Below are 17,992 nucleotides of genomic sequence, written 5' to 3' on the forward strand. Positions count from 1 at the left end.
CGCCGCTGACACCCCCGGACACGCCTGCAGCTGGAGCCGGGAGCCCAGCGCCGCGCGGCGGCCCGGCCCCGCCATGTGGCCCATGTGCTTCGCATGACCCGGGTCTTCTCCACTGGGCACCGTGCGCCGCAGGCCCGGCCTGCGCCCCTTGCTTCTCCCGGGCTGGAGGGAGCTGCAGTAAGCAGCGCCCGGCGGTCAGGACAGAGGACCGGCTCTCACGCGCTGACCATCCGTGAGGGCGCAGACCTGCGCCTGGACCGTGCAGGTGGGGCAGGGCAGCTGGCACATCACAGGCCTTGCCTGCAGCCCGAGGCCAGCCACAGGCCACCACAATGCCGCCCACTGGCCACCGAGCGCGCCCTGCCTGTTTGTTCATGGGCCGAATGGTGTCCCGGCACCCCCGTTTTGATGTATGGAGGGAAGGTGCTGGGTCCCTTTGGCACGGACGACGGTGTTGCTCCTCAGGGGTGCATCCTTGACCTCAGCGTCCCCCCTCCATTCTCCTCTGGAGAGACCTTGTGGAAGGAGTGTTGTCCCCCCCCCTCCGGCCCCCCCAGAACATTCAGCTTTGTCCCTGTTCTTTGAAGGTGGCTGGTTGCCTGGGCAGGCCGCCTGGCCGGGGTCAGGGACTAGTGCCCCTGGGCCCCACGGGAGGACCCCTGCGTGGCACGGTGCTAGGCAGGGATTGGGTTCGTCCTCTCCGTAGCTGCGCCCAACAGGTGTGTTGGGGAGGGCAGTGGGCCTGGGGGCAAGTGGCCATGACTGAGCCCATGGGCATGCGCGCTGGGAGGTGGCCGAGGGTGAGGGGTGGGGACAGAGGGCGGCTTGCTCCGGCTTCAGGGGCGTGTGAGCATGGCCATGGGCACTTGGGGTCACTGACTTTTCTGGTTCTAGACTGGACCAAGACTGCAGGGGGCAGGGGCCTGCTGCCCGCTGAGGATGGGCTGGCACGCCCCCTCACTTGGCCAGGCCACGTCTGCCAGCCCAGCCGGAGAGGGGCAGGATGCCGCCAGCTTTTGTACCCCCCGAGCTGGCTGGGACGCGTGTGGCCGTGGCTCTTGTGCTGGTGTCGGGGCTTGGAACTGGGATTTGGGGAAGGAATGCGGGGCGGCCTGGGGTGGGGGCAGGCGCCGCGCCGTGCTCTGCTCCTGGAGCAGTGAGGCTCCCGGAAGCCTGTGCAGCCTCTGCCTGCCGCCCCCTTCGCCCGCAGCGGCCTTTCCTTCCGTCTCCTCACGCTCACTGTTGCCCAGCCTGGAGCACTTCTGGTTGGGTCACTGCAGGAATCCCCGCTCCAGCCCCTGCATGCGTCGCTTTCACTCGGTGCCGGGGTGTCTTGGTGCCCCTGGCAGCGTGGCCGCCTGCTGCTTGTCTTGGGCGTGGCCGTGCGCCACGAACCAGCCTGCTTGCTGGTCAGCAGCAAGGGCTGCATGCAGCCCGGCTGTACCTGGACTTGCTGGACTGTGAGGAGTGCGCTTCTTGTCTGCTACTCACGTCTCTTGTTCCCAGTGAACTATTTTTTTAAGAATTAGTTATTTATGCACACAGAACTGGGGTACAGGCCAGAGGTGTGGGGGCTGAGAGAATCCACCAGAGCCAGAGTGGGGAGCAGAACAGGCAGGTGGATGAACTACACTGCGGAGGGAGCAGTGGGGAGACAAGCGAGGTCTGCTGCGCCCTGGGGGACCCTCGCTGGCCGGGGGTGAAGCAGCTGTGGCCAGCTTCATAAAGGAGAAAGTGGGTGCCTGTCGGCAGTGCTCTTAGCGCGGGTGGGGACAGGCCTCCGGTGTCTTGAGGACTCTGGTAGCTTGCGCCCAGACGCGGGCCTGGTGATGAGTCTGAGCGGCCGCTTGGTGTAAGACAAGCCCCTCGATGTCACTAACATGGTCTCGCGCACTGAGGTGCTGTAGCCTCTGCCCTGCCAGGCGCTGGCGGTCGGTCCTTGGCGGTGGGAGCTGGGCACACACAGCCGCTCTGCTGGGCACTCTGCTCGGGACGCGGCCGGGCCTGACTGGGAGCCCAGACTATGAGTTTGCTTCGGGAATTCTCTCCAGATAGCCGCACGCAGCCTCCATTTGTATTTGAAAAATTTGCTGTCCGCAGGGTGGCCGTGACCGGGAACGAATGAGCGGGGTTTCGGAGATGACAGGGACCCCGGGAGCCGAGTCCCAGCAGCTGACTGGGCCGTCTCCATCACCGTAACGCAGCGAGGGCCTGGCGGGCGCTGCCCAGTGTGGGCCGGCAGAGCCGCACGACACTTCCCGCAGCCCGGCATACCCTGGCGGTTCTTCTGGGCCTGTGGCCTGTGAAGTTTTTGCCTGGGCTGCTGGCCTTCTGGGGGGAAATGAAAACAGAAACAGTTTTTTAAAAGCTTTTTTATGGAAACAGAGTAACAACTGGCTGTCCTTTGATATAAAATACTAAATGTAGCAATGCAGCTCCCTGCGGCCAGTCTTTTGAAACACTAAGCCCCATCTCCCAAGCAAAACCTGAGGTGCGTGGGCCGCCTCCCCGCAGCCTCCCGCCCGCCCTCCCTCCCTGAGGGTCACTGAGGAGAGGGTCACTGAGAAGCCCCCCACTGTAGCGCCCAGGGGCGTGTGCCAGACAAAGAGGCGCCAGCACTCGCGGGCCTTCCGGAAGGTGGCTGTCCGGTCTTGACGGGGGTCAGCACCGCGCTCCTCGTGCCCAGTCGAGCCACACCCTCGGGGGTGTGCCCGCGCCACTGTTGCTGGCATGCGGTGTCTCAGCGGCCCTGTGGGCGTCCGTGGGCTCCCCCACCCTCGCCTGTCAGAGAAGTCACTGCGGGCCAGATGGATGGAGGCAGTCGCGTGACTTTGGGGTGTGTTTTAAGACAGAGGGATGGGCCCTGGGCCTTTGCCCTAGGTCGTCCTGGAGTGCAGGAGGCGTGGTGGATTGAATGGGCAGCAGTGGGTCGGAGGACAGGAGTGTGTTGCTGTGGGGCTCCCGGTCTGGCGGGAGACTTGGAAAAATGAGAAGCAGCATGAGGATGGTGCACTGCAGATGGGCAGGGAGAGCGGAGCGCGGGGGACACTTTCGTGAAAACGGACTGTCAGAGCGGCCATTTCAGGCCTCTGAGCCAGGCAGAGGCTTTACTTCCTAGTGTCCGTTTCCTCCCATTGCAGTGTACTTCTTCCATGCACAGAATCTGTTGTATTGAAACCTCAAGCATAATTTATCGTCTTAACAAAATCCGTCTCAGCCCTAGGCTTCTGGAGCAGAGGTGATCTTTTCAGCTCGGAGTGGAATGTGGTAACGTGGTTTTGGACAGGAGAGAGGTTGTGCAGATTCTGTCTGCAAGAGCATAAAATACCAGCTCTTTATGCAGCGTGAAAAACTGTTGGGAGCTAATAATTTGGTCCCTTCCTGGAGAGCTGAGACCGGGTAGAGCACATGTCTCACTGGTATAGAACTTAGCTGGCAACAGTTTGCGCTTCCGAGTGTTGTGACTGCGGCGGGAGCCCTGTTACAGAGGAAGCGTTCGTGCTTGTGAAACCAGAAGTTCGTGGACTTGAGAAAGGGGGCGAAAAGCGCCCGCCAAGAAGCGTCTTTCTTCACCCAGCGGATTTTCAAGCTCATCCCGTGTGCCCACGCCGTGTGTGCTCACGTCGGTACCCGTCGCGGCGCGAGTGCCGGCTGCTGCCGGGGCACTTGCCGTAATGTAAAGGTCTTTCCCCGCTGGTTTTGAACACTCGCTCTACATTGAAGAGCAGCTTAAGGCCACCGCCAGGTTGAGCCCAGCATAGGGTTCCGTGGCCCCACGGCAGCCCCCACGCCGAGGCGCTCCGAGCGTAACCGCGGTGCGTCAGGCTCAGGGTGGCGTGGGCGGCCTCAGGCTGCCTGCCAGCTGCATGCGCCCCTCCGGCCTCGGGGCCACCGCTTTGCCTTTTCCAGGATGTCACCTGACCAGTGGTGTGGGCGTCGCCTGTGCACACTGGCCTTTTGAAGCTTAAGGACGCGCGTTTAGGACCCCGCCGCCACCTCTGACCTCCACGCCCCAGCTCGGGGAAGGCCACAGTGTTCTGCCAGCGGCCACGAGTGGCCGGGTCAGCTGGCCGGGGCCACCTGGCCGCTCCGGGTTTGAGGACGTGCGTGAAGCCACGGCTGAGCGTGCAGCGGTGGCTTGTGCCTGCGCCCGACCCCACAGGTGGAAGGGGCGTCGTGGGCTGCGTGGGTGCCTGGCTCGGCTTGGTGAGGAGCCGCAGCTTGTCTCAGAGGCCGCACCGCTTCGTGTCTCCTGGCGGCAGCCGTGTGCCTGGCCTGACACGGCGGCAGCGGGCTCTGGTCCTGGGGCGCCCTGACGCCTTGCATTGGGGCGCTGTCCTTCCTGTGCATCCCGAGCCTCCCGACATGTCGCTGGGGGCCTGCTTGCGGAGGCAAGCAGTCCTTTGTGCATTTTGAAGGGGGGGCCTCCATCCGAGAGGCACTGTGGAGCCCCAGCGGCGGCTGCGCCCCGTGTTTCTGGGGCCCCTCCAGCTGCTGCTCCACCCCCGTTGCCAAGGGAGGAGGATTGGCCCAGGCACCCCAGGTCTCTGGCCGAGCCCTGGGCGCAGGCTTCTGCCAGGCAGTGTTTCCCGGAGGGAGCTTCGCTGGTCTTTCTCCTGGGCTCCCAGTGGATGAGGGCAGCGAGTACGGACGGTCACTGTCCAGAGAATGAAGGGGATCCTGTCCCACAGGAGGCTTGTGTGTTTCCTGGCTGGCCACCGAATCCAGCATCCACAGAAGGTTTGGGACCTCCACGAGCCCCTGCTGTGCTGCAGGCCGTGGCTGCCCTTGCTCTTCAGCCCGTGTGACACTGAGGCTCCGTTTCGGAGAGACTGAAAGCGCCTGTTCCTGCCGCCACCGAACTTGCTGTCTTTACCTTTGCTGGTGCTGCGCGTTTGCTTTCTGAGAAAGGCCATTTCTAGAGCACCTTTTTTTCTTTCTGCCTTACAAGTTCCACTTGGGAAGATGGGAACTGTCTGCGGGGGCGCGGGTGGGGCGGCAGCGGCCACCACGCCAGTGTCACATGGGGAGACAAAGTGTTCAGCTCTCCCTAGTTCTCCCAGTGGACATTGTCTGATTTATTGATTTTTTTTGACCTTCCATTTACATTTTTGTTACTGATTTTGATTAAACATTTGAAATACAGACTAGAAAAGTAGATGGATCAATGATAAAAAGTGTATGCTGTGGGCCCTCCCCGGGAGCCAGGGGGTGAAAGCGCAGCACCAAAAAGCCAAAGCCGCTTCCGCAGGAGTTCGATCCCCGCCTGCCCCGGAGGTGACCCCAGGGCGCAGCAGACCTGTCCTGTCTCCCCGCTGCCCCCCTCAGCAGTGTTCTCAGCAGTCGGCCTGCTCTGCTCCCCACTCTGTCTCTGGAGAATCCTCTCAGTGCCTCTGCACCTCTGGCCTGCACCCCAGTTCTGTGTGCATAAATAAATCTTTTTTAAAAAAAAGTGTATGTGGTGTTTCTGAGACGCCAGATCTTTTTTTTTTTTTCCATTTCTTGAAAGTGAGGATTTATTTGTAAAATTGACTCTGTGCTTTATGCCCACGGTTTCAATTCCCTGGAGATAAGCACGCATGTTGGCACAGGAGCACCCCACTCCGCGTAGTGCTTTCATGGGCGCAGCGGTGTGGTGACGTGCAGGGCCCGGCGGAGGCCTTCCCGGCGCCCTCAGCCCTCACACCCTCATGACTGCCGGCTTCGTGTGTTCTGGCGCGCCGGTCCGGGACCGAGCACAAGCGTGGTGTAGGTCCTGTAGCTACTCAATTCGAATAGAATTCCTTTCCTTTTTTTAAGATGTATTTATCAGGCCAGAGGTGCGGGGGTGAGAGGGTTCCCCAGAGACAGAGGGCGGCCTGGGAGGGCGTGCCGGCCGGCGGGGGGTGGCGTGTGGCTTTGCAGGCGTCTCTCCGGGCTGACCGAAGCTCGGGCGCTCATTTGCTGCCCTCTGTGCAGGTTGCCTGACCTGCGCGTCCGTCAAATCGGACAGGTCCATGTGGTCCAGAGCTGCTAGTGGGCAGACTGCAGTTGATTTGTTCTGCAATGGAGTCGCTTTTCCCTTTCACCATTGTTGGCTTCTTAATTTATGTTTAAGTTAAGCCCATATCACATTGATCTTTCATGCGCTGATCACCTCTAAGAGAGAGAGAGCGGCTTAAGATTCTGATTTTCTCAGCAGCAGTTCGAGAGGTCGCTTGCTCCCGAGGAAGGTACCTGTGTGTCCAGGCGGGGCCAGGCCCGGTTTGGGTGTGAACACACCCTCCCCGTGCCTCCCTCCCTGGAGATGCCAGGGGCAGAGAAAGCACTTTTCTGGAGGGAACACGGTGGCCGGCTACTGAGAGAAGTGAGAGGGCCTGTTGGGACCTCTGCTGGGCCCCCTGGTGAGGACAGTCCCGCCAGGCTGGGACAGGCCGAGCAGGTCCAGCTGCGTGACTAGTCGCCCCCCTTTTGTGAGCACAGATGATGTGGAGAGAGCGCAGGTGTTGTTAATATTAATTACCTCGGGGACGGGGGAGCTTATTAACTTCCTCTTTATACATCTTTTATTGTTTGGCTTGTTTTAAAAGGCATGTTTTACTTTTTTAATTAAAAAATCTAATAAAGTAGGAAATGAATAAATAATAATAATAAAACTACCCCAGGGCACTGAGCTCTGTTTCAGTCTTCCCGGTAGCCTTCCAGCTGACGGGACATTTCAGGTGTGGCCGGGGCCGGGGCCCGGCGTCGCCGCGGTGGCTTCCGAGCTGGCTCCGCTGGCCTGGTCTCCTGGCAGCTGCTGCTCTCGCACTCGCCTGCCGGCTGGCGCTGCCCCTCCTCCCTGGTCGAGTCCATCTTGCTAGTGGACCCGGTCTGGCCTTGGTGAAGAAGTGGCCTGTCCTCCCTGCTGGTGCGAGGGTGGGAGCGCAGCTCTGCAGGTGCCCCCAGGGCGCGGCATTCCCCTCCTGTCTCCTCCTGCCCCTCAGCAGCGTGCTTCACCCGTCGGCCTGTTCTGCTCCCCGCTCTGTCTCTGGGGAATCCTTTCACTGCCCCCAGCACCTCCGGCCTGCACCCCAGTTCTGTGTGCATAAATAAATAAACCTTAGAAAAGAGAGAGAAGTAGCCTTGGGTCCAGGCCTTGCCTGGCTATCGATCATAACTGCTAACTGGCCGGCAGAAGGACGAGGCGCTGCCTGTCCACCATGAGCTGCCCCGCCGGCCTCACGGCTGTGAGGGCGTCAGCCAGTGCTCCCCCGGCCCGCCGCTGGCCTCCCTCTCCTGCCCGTGTGTGGGGTCTGGGAGTCGCTGGGGAATTCTCACCTGATCCCCCTCATCCCGGTCTCTTTCCACAGGGCCCTTCACCGATGTCGTCACCACCAACCTGAAGCTGGGCAACCCGACAGAGCGGAACGTGTGCTTCAAGGTGAAGACCACGGCGCCGCGCAGGTACTGCGTGCGGCCCAACAGCGGGGTCATTGACGCCGGGGCCTCCATCAACGTGTCCGGTAAGTCCCGAGGCGGCGGGGGTGCTTGCGGCCGCACTGGGGCTCCGGCAGAGCGAGGGGGTGGGCCCTCCGGGCGCCGGGGGGCCATCGGGGCTCCCCTGTTGCTCCTCCATAGTTCCCGCCTCTTGGGTTTAGCTCACAGCCTTCGCGCCCCAGTAGCTAGAGCTGTTAGAGCGGTGGCTCCAGACTTTCCTTCAGAACGAGTCTGGTTCCACTCCCGCACAATGAAATCTGCCCTTTGGCCATAAATAAAAAAGGGCTAAACACTTAACTTTGCGTTGTGGGAGGGTGCTGAGTGGAGTTGTTTCTGTACTCAAGCTGAGCGACTTCTGACCGAGCTCACCGTCGCCAGTAACCTGCGAGTGGAGGCCTTGGGCCGAGGAGACGGGGTGTCTGGGGAGGACGTGTCCCCCTTCTCTGTGAGAGCGAACATGTGTCCCGCGTCCAGCCTCTGAAAAGACTGACCAAGTGCCCCCGGTGCAGATTGGGTTTCAGGGCGCTGGCGGAGGCGGCTCAAGCCAGCCTGCGGTTCTCGGGCGGAGTCGACCCGGGGTGTGTCAGCCCTGGCGCCGCCCTGCGGCCGCGCCCCTGAGGCTGCTGCTTCGAGGCCCCGGCTGGCTTTCCCGGGGCGGATTGGCCGTGTCCGTCTGGCTGTGTGTGACACCCAAAGGAGAACGAGTCGCCCTTGGGAGGACTCGAGGGGCTTCGTCACCTGATCCTGCCTGGTCTCCCGACTGCGCCCCGCGCCGCTGTCTCCCTGTGCGCTTCTCTCTGCACCGGTCTCTGGGATCGCCGGTGGTCTGGGGAGTCGGGGGCAGCCAGCCTCATCGCAGGTCCCCACGCTGGGCCAGTGTCCCAGCGCCACGCGTGACTTCTCTTGGGGGCTCTGTGCTGACTGGCCCAGGGGGGAGCCGCGTGCACCCCGAAGCCGGGGTTGATCTGCGCGACTGCCAGTGAGAAGCAGCTTGTGTCTTTAGTTTTAATCAGGAATTCTTGTGTTTCTTCTTTCTACAGAGTGCAATTGTTTATAGTGAAGCACTGCTAGTCAACTTTTAAATATAATCTGCAAAATGGCAGCTTTTGCATCAAAACACCTCCGCCCCGCCCGCCAAGTGGTGTCCCCGCGGCTGCCACATGTTTCTCCCCGTTTCTGAAACCCTCAGGCCGGGCGGTGCTGCTGCTCCAGGGGGTCTTGAGTCGGCCTGGGGGGCTGGGCGGGGGCGGGCAGCAGGGGCCTTGCTCTGCAGCGGCAGTCCGGGCCCCACCCAAAGATGGCAGATCACTCCAGGCGTAAAGTCGGTGGCAGTGTCACCGCAGCTGCCAGTCGCGGGCGTGTGTGGCTCCCCAAGGGTGCAGGAACCTGGGCGCCAGCCGCCGCCTGCTCTTCCCTTGTCCTTGGGCCTGGGGCTCGCTCCCGTGTCCCCTCTCGGCCGGGGTCGTGGTCCACGCCCTGGCCTGCCCCCAGTACTCGCCATCTACCAGAGGTGGCTGTAGACTGCTCTGGCCAGGCCTCCCCAAAACAGGCTCCGTTCGAGGAGACGGGTGGGCAGCGCGGGGCTCCCTGGGCTTGTAAGGGGGAGGCGGGTGGGGGTTGTGGATTCGCGAAGTGGTAGAGGGGGCCCCCACTTGCTCCAGCTCTGCAAATTAAATCTGCTTTGTGAACTGTCTGGGGGATCAATATTTTTAAGTTAGGTAATTTCTGAAGCTGTCTTTGTGGTGAGCTCTTAGTGGTTATGGATTTTTTTTAATACTTCAGTTTAATAATGAGGGAGTTTTCCATTAATATTCCAAACCATGTTTGCAAGCGGATACAGCAGGTGAGGTGGTAAAATTATGGGCCCATCAAAACTACTTAGGCTTCCTGTAACACGGTATTAAGTTGAATATTTTTATAGCCCTCGCTGAATTCTAATTCCATGAGGATAGCAGGCGCCCTTCCGTTTGCAGTCCAGCTACGCCCGCCAGTGGCCTGCCTGCCGGGCAAACCAGAAGCGTGGGCTCTCGGGTGCGCGGGGGGCTGGGAGGCGGCGCGGAGGCCAGGGTCAGGTGCAGGCACACTGGGCCAGGCGTGCCCTGAGAGCCAGGGTGGCGTGAGGACACTCCGCGCCTGCTGCGTCCAAGTCCATGTTTCAGGTTTCAGATGTGAAGCGTCACAGTGCAGCCTTCAAGCGGCAGTTCGTTCCTTCCAGCACTTATTTTACTTCAGTCCCATTTGGAGCATAAAATCTGAGAACAGAGGACTCTCGGGTGGGCACAGTGGCCAGTTAATGTAGCCAGTGGCACTGGGGGGGGCGCTTTCACGGGTGGCCTGGGCCAGCGCTTTGCCTGGCCTGAGGCTCTCCGGTGGCAGGAGAGTTGGGCGCCGCCCTCCGGCACCGGGAGCCCGGGCGTCTGTCTGTCGCCGGGGCTGGGGGTGGGAGCGCGGCTGGGGTCTGGCACCTGACAGCAGCTCGCCGTGGAGTCTCAGGCAGGCGAAGCCTCCTCGTGAACGGCTTTGACGAGCCGGCTTGCTGCGCTCAGATAAGAGCAGCGCACATTCAAACTTCAGAAGATGTCTGATCTTTCCACTGGCAGAGACGCTTGTTTTAAAAAAACATTACCAACAAAAACTCACCGTAATTGTGCTTTCAGAGAGCTTTTGAGTGGATAGTAACATTTGTCCGACGATCCCGTTTCACTTTTCATAAATACGACACGATTTAGCCTTTGTCTGCAGAGACTGGCCAGGAGGCCTCAGTGCGCGTGGCCTTCCTGTCACTGCCTGCTCGAGTCCTCTCTCACTGTCCCGCACCTGCCTCGGGTTGCCATGGCCTGTCCTGGTGTCCAGCCCATCCCAGGAGGGAGGGAGGAGACTGTGGGGCGGCTGCAGTGACAGCCTGGGCAGGGCCCAGAGAGCGAGGTGAGGACCAGGGACACGCTTCCGGAAGCCTTGGGCAGCGGGTCTCCAGGGTCGAGGCCCTCGATCTGCGGGTCTGCCTGAGGGCGCGAGGCCTCCCCGCGGGCCGGTCTCCACACTGAAGTGGGGCAGGGAGCGGCGTGTGCCGGTGTTTGAAAAACATATAAGGAGGAAGCTTTGTTCTGTGGCCAGTGCCTGTAAATGGAACACCTGCCCTGATGTGGCAGCGGGGTGCCCTGCACAGGCTGACAGCGGCACTGGGAGGGACCGTGGGCGCCGCCTCTCCAGGTGTAGCCCTCCGGGAAGGTGGTCCGAGGCCCCCGGCCCGCGTTGGTAGCCGGGAGGGCTCACGCGCACTGACCGGTCAGCGCCTCCCTCGCCCAGAGGAGCTGGTCTCGTGGCTCGGCCCCGGCAGGCGTGGTGGGAACCCAGAGCGCCGAGCCGGGGGCCACACTGGAAGAGGAGACTGGGGGACAGGCTCGTGCGCAGGGGGTTGGCGGGCAGCGTGACGTGGGGGTCCTGTTGTTGCCAATCCCTCGAATCCCAGCGGACCCAGGCCGCGACAGTGAACTGACGGCTTCCACCGGGCAGGTGGGCGGCGGCGGTGGGGGAGGCCGCGATGGGAGCGGTGCTTCAGGGGGTGCCTGTATGGGCCTGGCTCTCCGGGGTCACTGGGTTGGGTGGGAGGCGGGGCGGGCGCCCCGCAGCGCTGACGTCTGGTGCAGCCGAGAGGCCTGGGAGATAAAGTCAGAGACTCAGCACACTGGCGGGCGCGGCGGGGATGCGGAGGAGGCCGGCTGTGGCGGCGCCCGCGGGCATCTGCATGGCTTGATCGGCTCCTCGTTCCCGGAGGTGGGCTCTGGTAACGGCCACCTGCGTCCGAGAGACGCTGCTGGGCCCGGCGCCGCTTCCCGGCCTCCCGGCCGCCTCCCGGTAACAGGCTGCTGCTTAACGGAGGAGCAGCAAATACATCCTAGAAGTAGGATGGATGGCTCACTTAAGAGGTACTATCAGCTATCTCTGGTATGCAAGTGAAATAAATTTAGTTAATGGGAAGCTCTTTTATAGCCTGTCATGGAGAAAAGCACATAATTTCTGTCACAATTTGCGTGTATGGAGCCGAAAGAGCGAACGATTAACAGCATTTATTCTGTCATGTGCTCATAAAGCCCCAGATAATAGGATAGAGCACGGTGCGTCTGACACGAGGTGACGGTGGCCGAGGAGCGCCCGCTCTCGGACATGACCCTGACACTCAGCAGGCCGAGGACCCACAGCGGCGAGGACTCGTGACGGCTTGGGTGGCAGCTGCCCAGCGCCTCACCCTTCTTGCTGGTTGAGAGCCGCTGGCCGCCGCCTTGTATTCCAGTTGCCACCTAAGGGGTTGGAGGGGCCCCGCCTTCTTGGCTCCTGGAGCGCTGTCCAGCCACCAGCCTCCTGTGGCTCCAGGGCCAGGCCTGAGTGTCACGAGCCAGGCACTGGTGGCATGTGCTGCCCTCCGGCTGTTTTGGGGCTCCTGCTGTGCCTGGACATCCCTCTGTCTGCTCTGTGGGCACGCATTTAAATTGGCGGGTCAGTGCCCCGGGCCAGCGGTTGTTCCGTGGCAGGATGCAGTGGGCCTCAGTGTTGTCCTGCAGATGTGGCCACGCAGCTGCAGGGTGGCCCGGCTGGACGAGCCCAGCTCCCTCCCTCTGAAGGTCACAGGCTGCTTTGTCCACTCGGGTCTGGGGTGTGCCTGAAAGCCCGAGGCTGGGACCCCAGGCTCGGTTTGTGGGAGCGGCGCCCTCCCAGGCCAGGCTGGAGTCCGTCCGGGCCTCTGCCCGCACGCAGGCCCTGCGCAGCAGCCTGGAGGGGACATGGCGCTCAGGCCTTCTGCTGGCCTGGAGAGACCCTCAGGTGCTGCCACTGGTGGGGCAGCAGCATCTGTGTTGCAGGTGTGCTGAGCCGGGAAGGCGCTCGTTCAGCACCCACACACAGTCCCCCGCCGGCAGCGCAGCTTTTCCAGTGAGAAACTGGGAGAGCGTGCGGAGAGCAGACCGACACCGCCAGCGCCCTCAGATCCCTGCTGTCCGGCCGGCGTCTCTGGCGGAGGCGGCTGGCCCCCAGCCCTGCTCCTCTCCCGCCCGCGCTGTGCGTGAGGGGCTGAGGGGCCGCACGGCCACGGGTGTGGGCGAGAAGAGAGGACTCGGAGCCTCAGTGGCCGTCACACAGCCTTCGGCTTCACGCGGAGCGTGGCCGGGCACTCTCGGGCCGGGTGGGCGGCTCCGGTGCTAGGTGCCCCTCAGGCGTCCCACATGCCGGCACGTGCATCACAGGGCACAGGAGAGCCCAGGCCTTGCTGCCCCCGCTGACCTCATGGCCGGCCGTGGGGGATTTGGGTCTCCATGGAGCCTTGATCACAGACGTAAGTTTTCGATCCTGCCTTTTTCTTGAGAGCCTGGATGTTTTCATTGGCAAAAACTGCTGCAAGTTGTTTTCCTTCAAATGTGTTTTTAGTTCATTTATTTTTGAACGTACCAGGCTGAGCGATGTGGTTTTCTGGCTGCTCACAGTGCGGCCGGCGGGCAGGCAGGGTTGGGGGGCAGGGTGCAGGGTGCGCACAGAACAGGGTCTTCCTCCCCCGCGGGCCGTTGGGCCCATGGCTGTCGCCCGCCCAGGGTACCTGGAAGCCTGAGCCGGTCGGTGCCAGCCTCGCGCAGTCAGACGGGGGGAGGGCACGCGGTGGGCACCTTTCCTGTGCGGAAGCGGCCGGCAGAAGGGCGCCGGGCCTCCTGCCCAGCGCATGGCGGCCTTGCGCGAGCGCCTCGCCGGTGGCCCTTCTTTTGTGCGGGAGGATCTGGCCGTGCCTGCGTCGGCTCTGGGCGCTGGACGGTGAGGCTCGGGGAGGCTCCCGGCTGGCAGCGGAGACGGCAAGCTGCCGGTTCTGTGAGCGGGCACCCTGTGGCGGACTCCTAGCCGTCCCGCAGCCTTCCCGGGTCACACGGCGGGGCCGGGACGCCCCGGAATCATGGGAGTGGGCTCTGACCTCGGCCTTCGGAAATGACACGTGCAGTTTTGTTTGAAAGACAGAGAAAATACATTGTGACTCTCTGCCAACCCAGTCCTCCCCGAAGAGGCCACTTGGGTGCATTTTCTTGAGCAAAACAGGCGCGTGGGTGCTTGGCCTGGCCGCTCCCGGGACGCACAGCGGTGGGAGAGTGGGGCCCGCGGCCGCAGAGCCCTGCCCGCCCGCCTCTGGGCTTGAGGCCTGCAGGGAGGAGGTCGGGCGCGCCTGCCCTGCAGCCGCCGCCAGCTCCAGCTGCGCGGGGGGCGAGGGTTCTGTGACAGCGGCCGCCGGCTCCCGAGCTCTGACCCTCCTAATGAAATATTTTCTTTCTTAGTGATGTTGCAGCCTTTCGATTATGACCCCAATGAGAAAAGTAAACACAAGTTTATGGTTCAGTCTATGTTTGCTCCGACTGACACTTCTGATATGGAAGCAGTAGTAAGTACTGAATGCTTCTTACTCTTTTTCAGCGATTGGAAAATGACGCGGCTCGGAACCGCGGGTGCATGCACTGAAGTGTGAAGGAACTGCTCTTGCGGGTCGGGTGCGCCAGGGAGGCGCGTGCTCTCCCTCACCTTCGTGGATTTTCTGAAACTTTGATTTTCACTTTGCAAAATAGCATTCTTCTCTGACCTTTGTGTCTCGGTTGGCTTCAGCCGTTCCTTGTTCTGGTGGGTTGTATCTTGAATGGTTTGAGGATTCTCCTGCTTCCCCCTCTCATCACCCCACCTTGTCTGTTGTGAGGAATGTCGTCCCTCCCCCCCTCCCCCCAACTGCACTGAATGCTAAACGCCCTGCAGCCTGTGGGCTTTTCTCCTGCTTGGTGCTGGTTTTTCCTTTCCCCTGGGTGGAGCATTTTTTTTCATGCTTTAACAGTGTCTAATGCACTAATTTTGTTAACAGCCAGAGGACTTCATTTTCATTAATAAGTGATGCGATACTGATTTTTGTGGGAAAAAAGGTGATAGTACCACTTCTCCCCAAGCCATCTCTGGCGCATTTGGGTAACTCAGCAGGCTCTGGGCACCGTGCCAGAGGACCTCTGGCCCACGGTCTGGACAGGCGGCGGACGCCCCTGCCCCGCCCCCGCCCGCTGCGGGTGCGGCCCAGGCAGCCTTCTCCGGCCCGGAGGGCGGCGCTGGAGGGGCGCTCAGCTTCGGGAGAAGGTTGCCTTTGGGCTGTGGTGTGGTGGGTGAGAACAGGCCGTCTGTCCACACCGTGTCGCCGAGGCCTCGTGGCGCTTGCTCACTTCCCGGAACGGGACGCGTCAGTTCCCGCTGCTCGGCCTGGTGACAGCTGGGCTGGGGCCGGTGGGAAGCGGGGGGCTGCCTCTGTGGGGGTCAGTCACCAGCGCATGCGGGCGGGTGCCCAGTGTGGAGGGCCCGCGTGGGCCCGCGTGGGCCCTTTGACTCAGATGGGCCTTGCTGGACGCTTGGAAGTAGGCAGAGGCGCAGACCTACGCGTGGCCTCTGACCTGTTAGACTAAACCTAGCCACTGGTTTTTCTTTATTCTTAAAATACTTTTGTTTTGTTTGGATACATGAGTTGAAAATGTAGCGTGGTCCCTGCTCATTTTCACCTGGTCCGAGCTGGCCAGGCAGCTTGTTGCCACAGGGGCTTCGCTGCTTCACCGCATTCCTGCTGCTGGGCGCGACCGAGGCAGGCCCCCGCCCCGGCGCCTGGCCGACACCGCCCGGCCGCCTGTTCCCCGGGACTGGGGTTGAGCCTGCAGCCCCTGGGCTGCAGAGCCCGCATTCTGGGTTCGCCCAGCCACTGCCCCGAGAGGACGTGTCCTCGTTGAGATGTTTCTGGGCCCGAGCCCCTACTGGCGCTGCCCTGCGTACGTCCACTGGCATTTAGTGCCAGCGGCACCAGGGCGGGTAGGCTGGGAGGCCGGAGGCTGCCAGCTCTCTGCCCGTGGTGATGAGGGGGCTGTGACCTCCGAGGTGAGTGTGGCTGCCCTCGGGGGTCTCGCCTCCAGAGCCTGGAGCGCCTGCGGTGGCCCTGCGCCGTGGGCACATGCTCAGCGCAGAGGGCAGTGCCGTGGCTGCCTGCCTGTGATGAAATGCTCCTCTGTCTGTATCTTTGGAATGGCACTTGCTCGGGCAGGGCGTGGCGTGGCCAACGAGGTGCCCGTGGCTAGACACGTGGACTGCTGCCCGCTTCTGACTCTTGGTCCCTTTGCCCCTCTCGCCGCCTCCTGCATGACCCTGGGGTGCGCCCGGGGCGTTCGGGCCTTCCCCCGGACGTGACCTTCCTGCGTGCTGCCCTGCGGGCTCAGGCCACTCGGGCTCCTGCCCTCTGCCGGCAGGAGCGCGTCACCCCAGAACGTGCGCTTAGCGCGGAGGGGGCTCCCCCCACGCTCTGCCCAGGCAGCTGCGCGGCAGACACCGCTCGCCGGTCAGGGCGTTGGGGGTGGCGGCGGCGCGGTTCCCAACCTGCCCCCCCGCGTGCCCCGAGGAGCAGGCTCTGCTTTCTTCGGGGGCCCCTCACCGGCGGCACCCACACTCAGGGGAAGGCTCCTCTTCGCTCCGTGGCACTTCTCCTGCCCCTGTGCTCCCCACAGGTGGGGAACTGGGGTGCACTGCCCAGTGGGGGGTTGGGGGGTCACGGCGACCAGACCGGGCTGGTGAAGCATGACAGATACTCAGGAGTGCTAGTTGCTGACCCTGTCGTGTTAGAAGTACTGAAATCTCAGCAGGCTGGAGTTGTGTTGGATACACATCAGAGCTTTCTCGTTAAGAGTGTTTTTCTGAAATTGTCAGTTATAGGAAATGATTCTTCCAGCAGCTTTATAATATCCTGATTATTAAATTTAAATTGTTTTAGTGGAAGGAGGCAAAGCCGGAAGACCTTATGGATTCAAAACTTAGATGTGTGTTTGAATTGCCAGCAGAAAATGATAAACCAGTAAGTATGTTTACAGTTAACAATAATTGAATGTTGCAAGCTGATACTTATTTGCATACCATCTCCTGCAAAACCAAGATTTATGTTGGCAAATTATTTTCCTTCCTCTGATGTATGAAGAAAAAAATAAGCTGAAGTCAACAAATATGTGGGCTTTTATAAAATCAGCCTTTGAAAGATTTGCAGAAAGACTGCTAATTGAAACAATTTTTCGCCTTGAAAGTGCAACCTGTTGGCTGTTGAAGTGTCATGAATCCCGGGAGCGCCTGTCGGGAGGCGCTCTGGGCTGCGCTCACGCAGCGGGGAGGCTGAACGGGAATAATTTGCCGCCTGTCCGGGGTGGCGCTGGGAGGGCGGCACGGCCCTGGTGCCGCCGGTCAGCTGCCGCCCGCCGCCACTCTCAGCACCACCTGTCTCCTGCCTTTAGGTTGGGGTTTCTCGGCCCGCACGGCCTTTCAGGGGAGGTGGCGGGCTGGCCTCCTGGGCTGTGGGGTGTGCGGCGCCCCGGGCCTCTGCACCAGAAGCCGGTGGCACCCACGTGACAGCCAAAGGTCTCCAGACATTGTCACAGGTGCCCCGCAGCCGCCCGTTGAGAGTGGCCCCCATGCTGCCAGGGGCGAGGGAAAGGGGGGACTCCTCCAGGCCGCCAGCCTGGCTTCCTGGTGAAGACGGGCCAGCCTCCGGGCCTCCCCTCAGCTAGTCGGGAAACTTAAATGGGGTTGAAAATGCATGCAGAATATCAAGCCCCCTGGCCGTCAGTAGCGGGCTGGGAAATGGCCACCCGAGACCCCGGCTGCAGGGCTGCAGCTATGGACTGTGGACGTGTCACGTCTACTCAGCGTCCTCAGTGCAGTGGCCACTGCTGTCGTGAGCCCGTTCCGAGTGGACGGAGGCGTGCGTGTGTCCTGGCTCTCTGTCTCGGTGAGGGCCCTTCCGCAGGCAGCAGCTAGGGTCTGGTCTGCTCTGCCCCAGCCGTGTGGGGCGGGCCCTCCCCCGGGCCTTGCCCTGCTCACCCGGGCAGGGCCGGGCAGGGCAGTGGACTAGGAGGCTCTGGGCTTCTCTCGCCGGCCAGCCGAGGCTGCCCCTGCAGCGGCGCCCCAGCCGCCCTCCGCCCCCACCCAGCAGCCGCCCTGGGGTGACCCCGCTGGTGTGGTGGCCCTGGAGCGAGTCTTGCATGCGGGAGCTGGCTGGCGTGACCGAGGCTCTGACCGACACGCGTGCTGGTCGCTGTCGGCCGACCCCGCTGTCGGCCCCTCTTCGTAGTTCCCGGCCCAGTTGCTTTAGCTGGCTGCGCCGCCGGGCAGGGGGTCCGTTTCTAAGCTGAGCGGCCCGTTTGCCGCGTGGACGCAGGGCCAGCACCCGTAGTGCTGGCCGCGGGCCGCTGGGCTTGCGCCGAAGGCCCGTCGGTACCTGGCGTGACCCGGGCTTCCGTTTATTCCTGAACAGCATGACCTAGAGATAAATAAAATTTTGTCCGCAACTGCGTCGAAGACAGAAGCGCCGGCGGCATCGAAACCCCAGAGCTCTTCCCTGGACGACACCGAGGTCAGGAAGGTGATGGAGCAGTGCCGGCGGCTGCAGGGGGAGCTGCAGCGGCTGCGGGAGGAGAACCGGCGCTTCAAGGTAGCGCGTCCGGGCGGCGGGCGCGGGCGGCTG

The 17,992-nt window shown here is 62.1% G+C and overlaps 1 protein-coding gene across 1 annotated transcript in view; it reads left to right on the top strand.

The window, feature by feature from the left end:
• The first annotated feature begins 58 nt into the window (after positions 1–58).
• VAPB (VAMP (vesicle-associated membrane protein)-associated protein B and C) overlaps positions 59–17,992 on the top strand; it is a 19,803-nt gene continuing 1,869 nt past the window's right edge. The window contains exons 1-5 of the mRNA XM_012728243.1: positions 59–265; positions 7,332–7,484; positions 13,761–13,864; positions 16,256–16,336; positions 17,783–17,959. Coding sequence (XP_012583697.1) covers positions 94–265; positions 7,332–7,484; positions 13,761–13,864; positions 16,256–16,336; positions 17,783–17,959 — 687 coding nt within the window. The 5' untranslated portion in view covers positions 59–93. The remainder of the gene's footprint in view (positions 266–7,331; positions 7,485–13,760; positions 13,865–16,255; positions 16,337–17,782; positions 17,960–17,992) is intronic.

The sequence above is a fragment of the Condylura cristata genome, unplaced genomic scaffold (genome assembly GCF_000260355.1).
Source record: "Condylura cristata isolate star-nosed mole 26May11 unplaced genomic scaffold, ConCri1.0 scaffold00022, whole genome shotgun sequence".
NCBI lineage: Eukaryota > Metazoa > Chordata > Mammalia > Eulipotyphla > Talpidae > Condylura > Condylura cristata.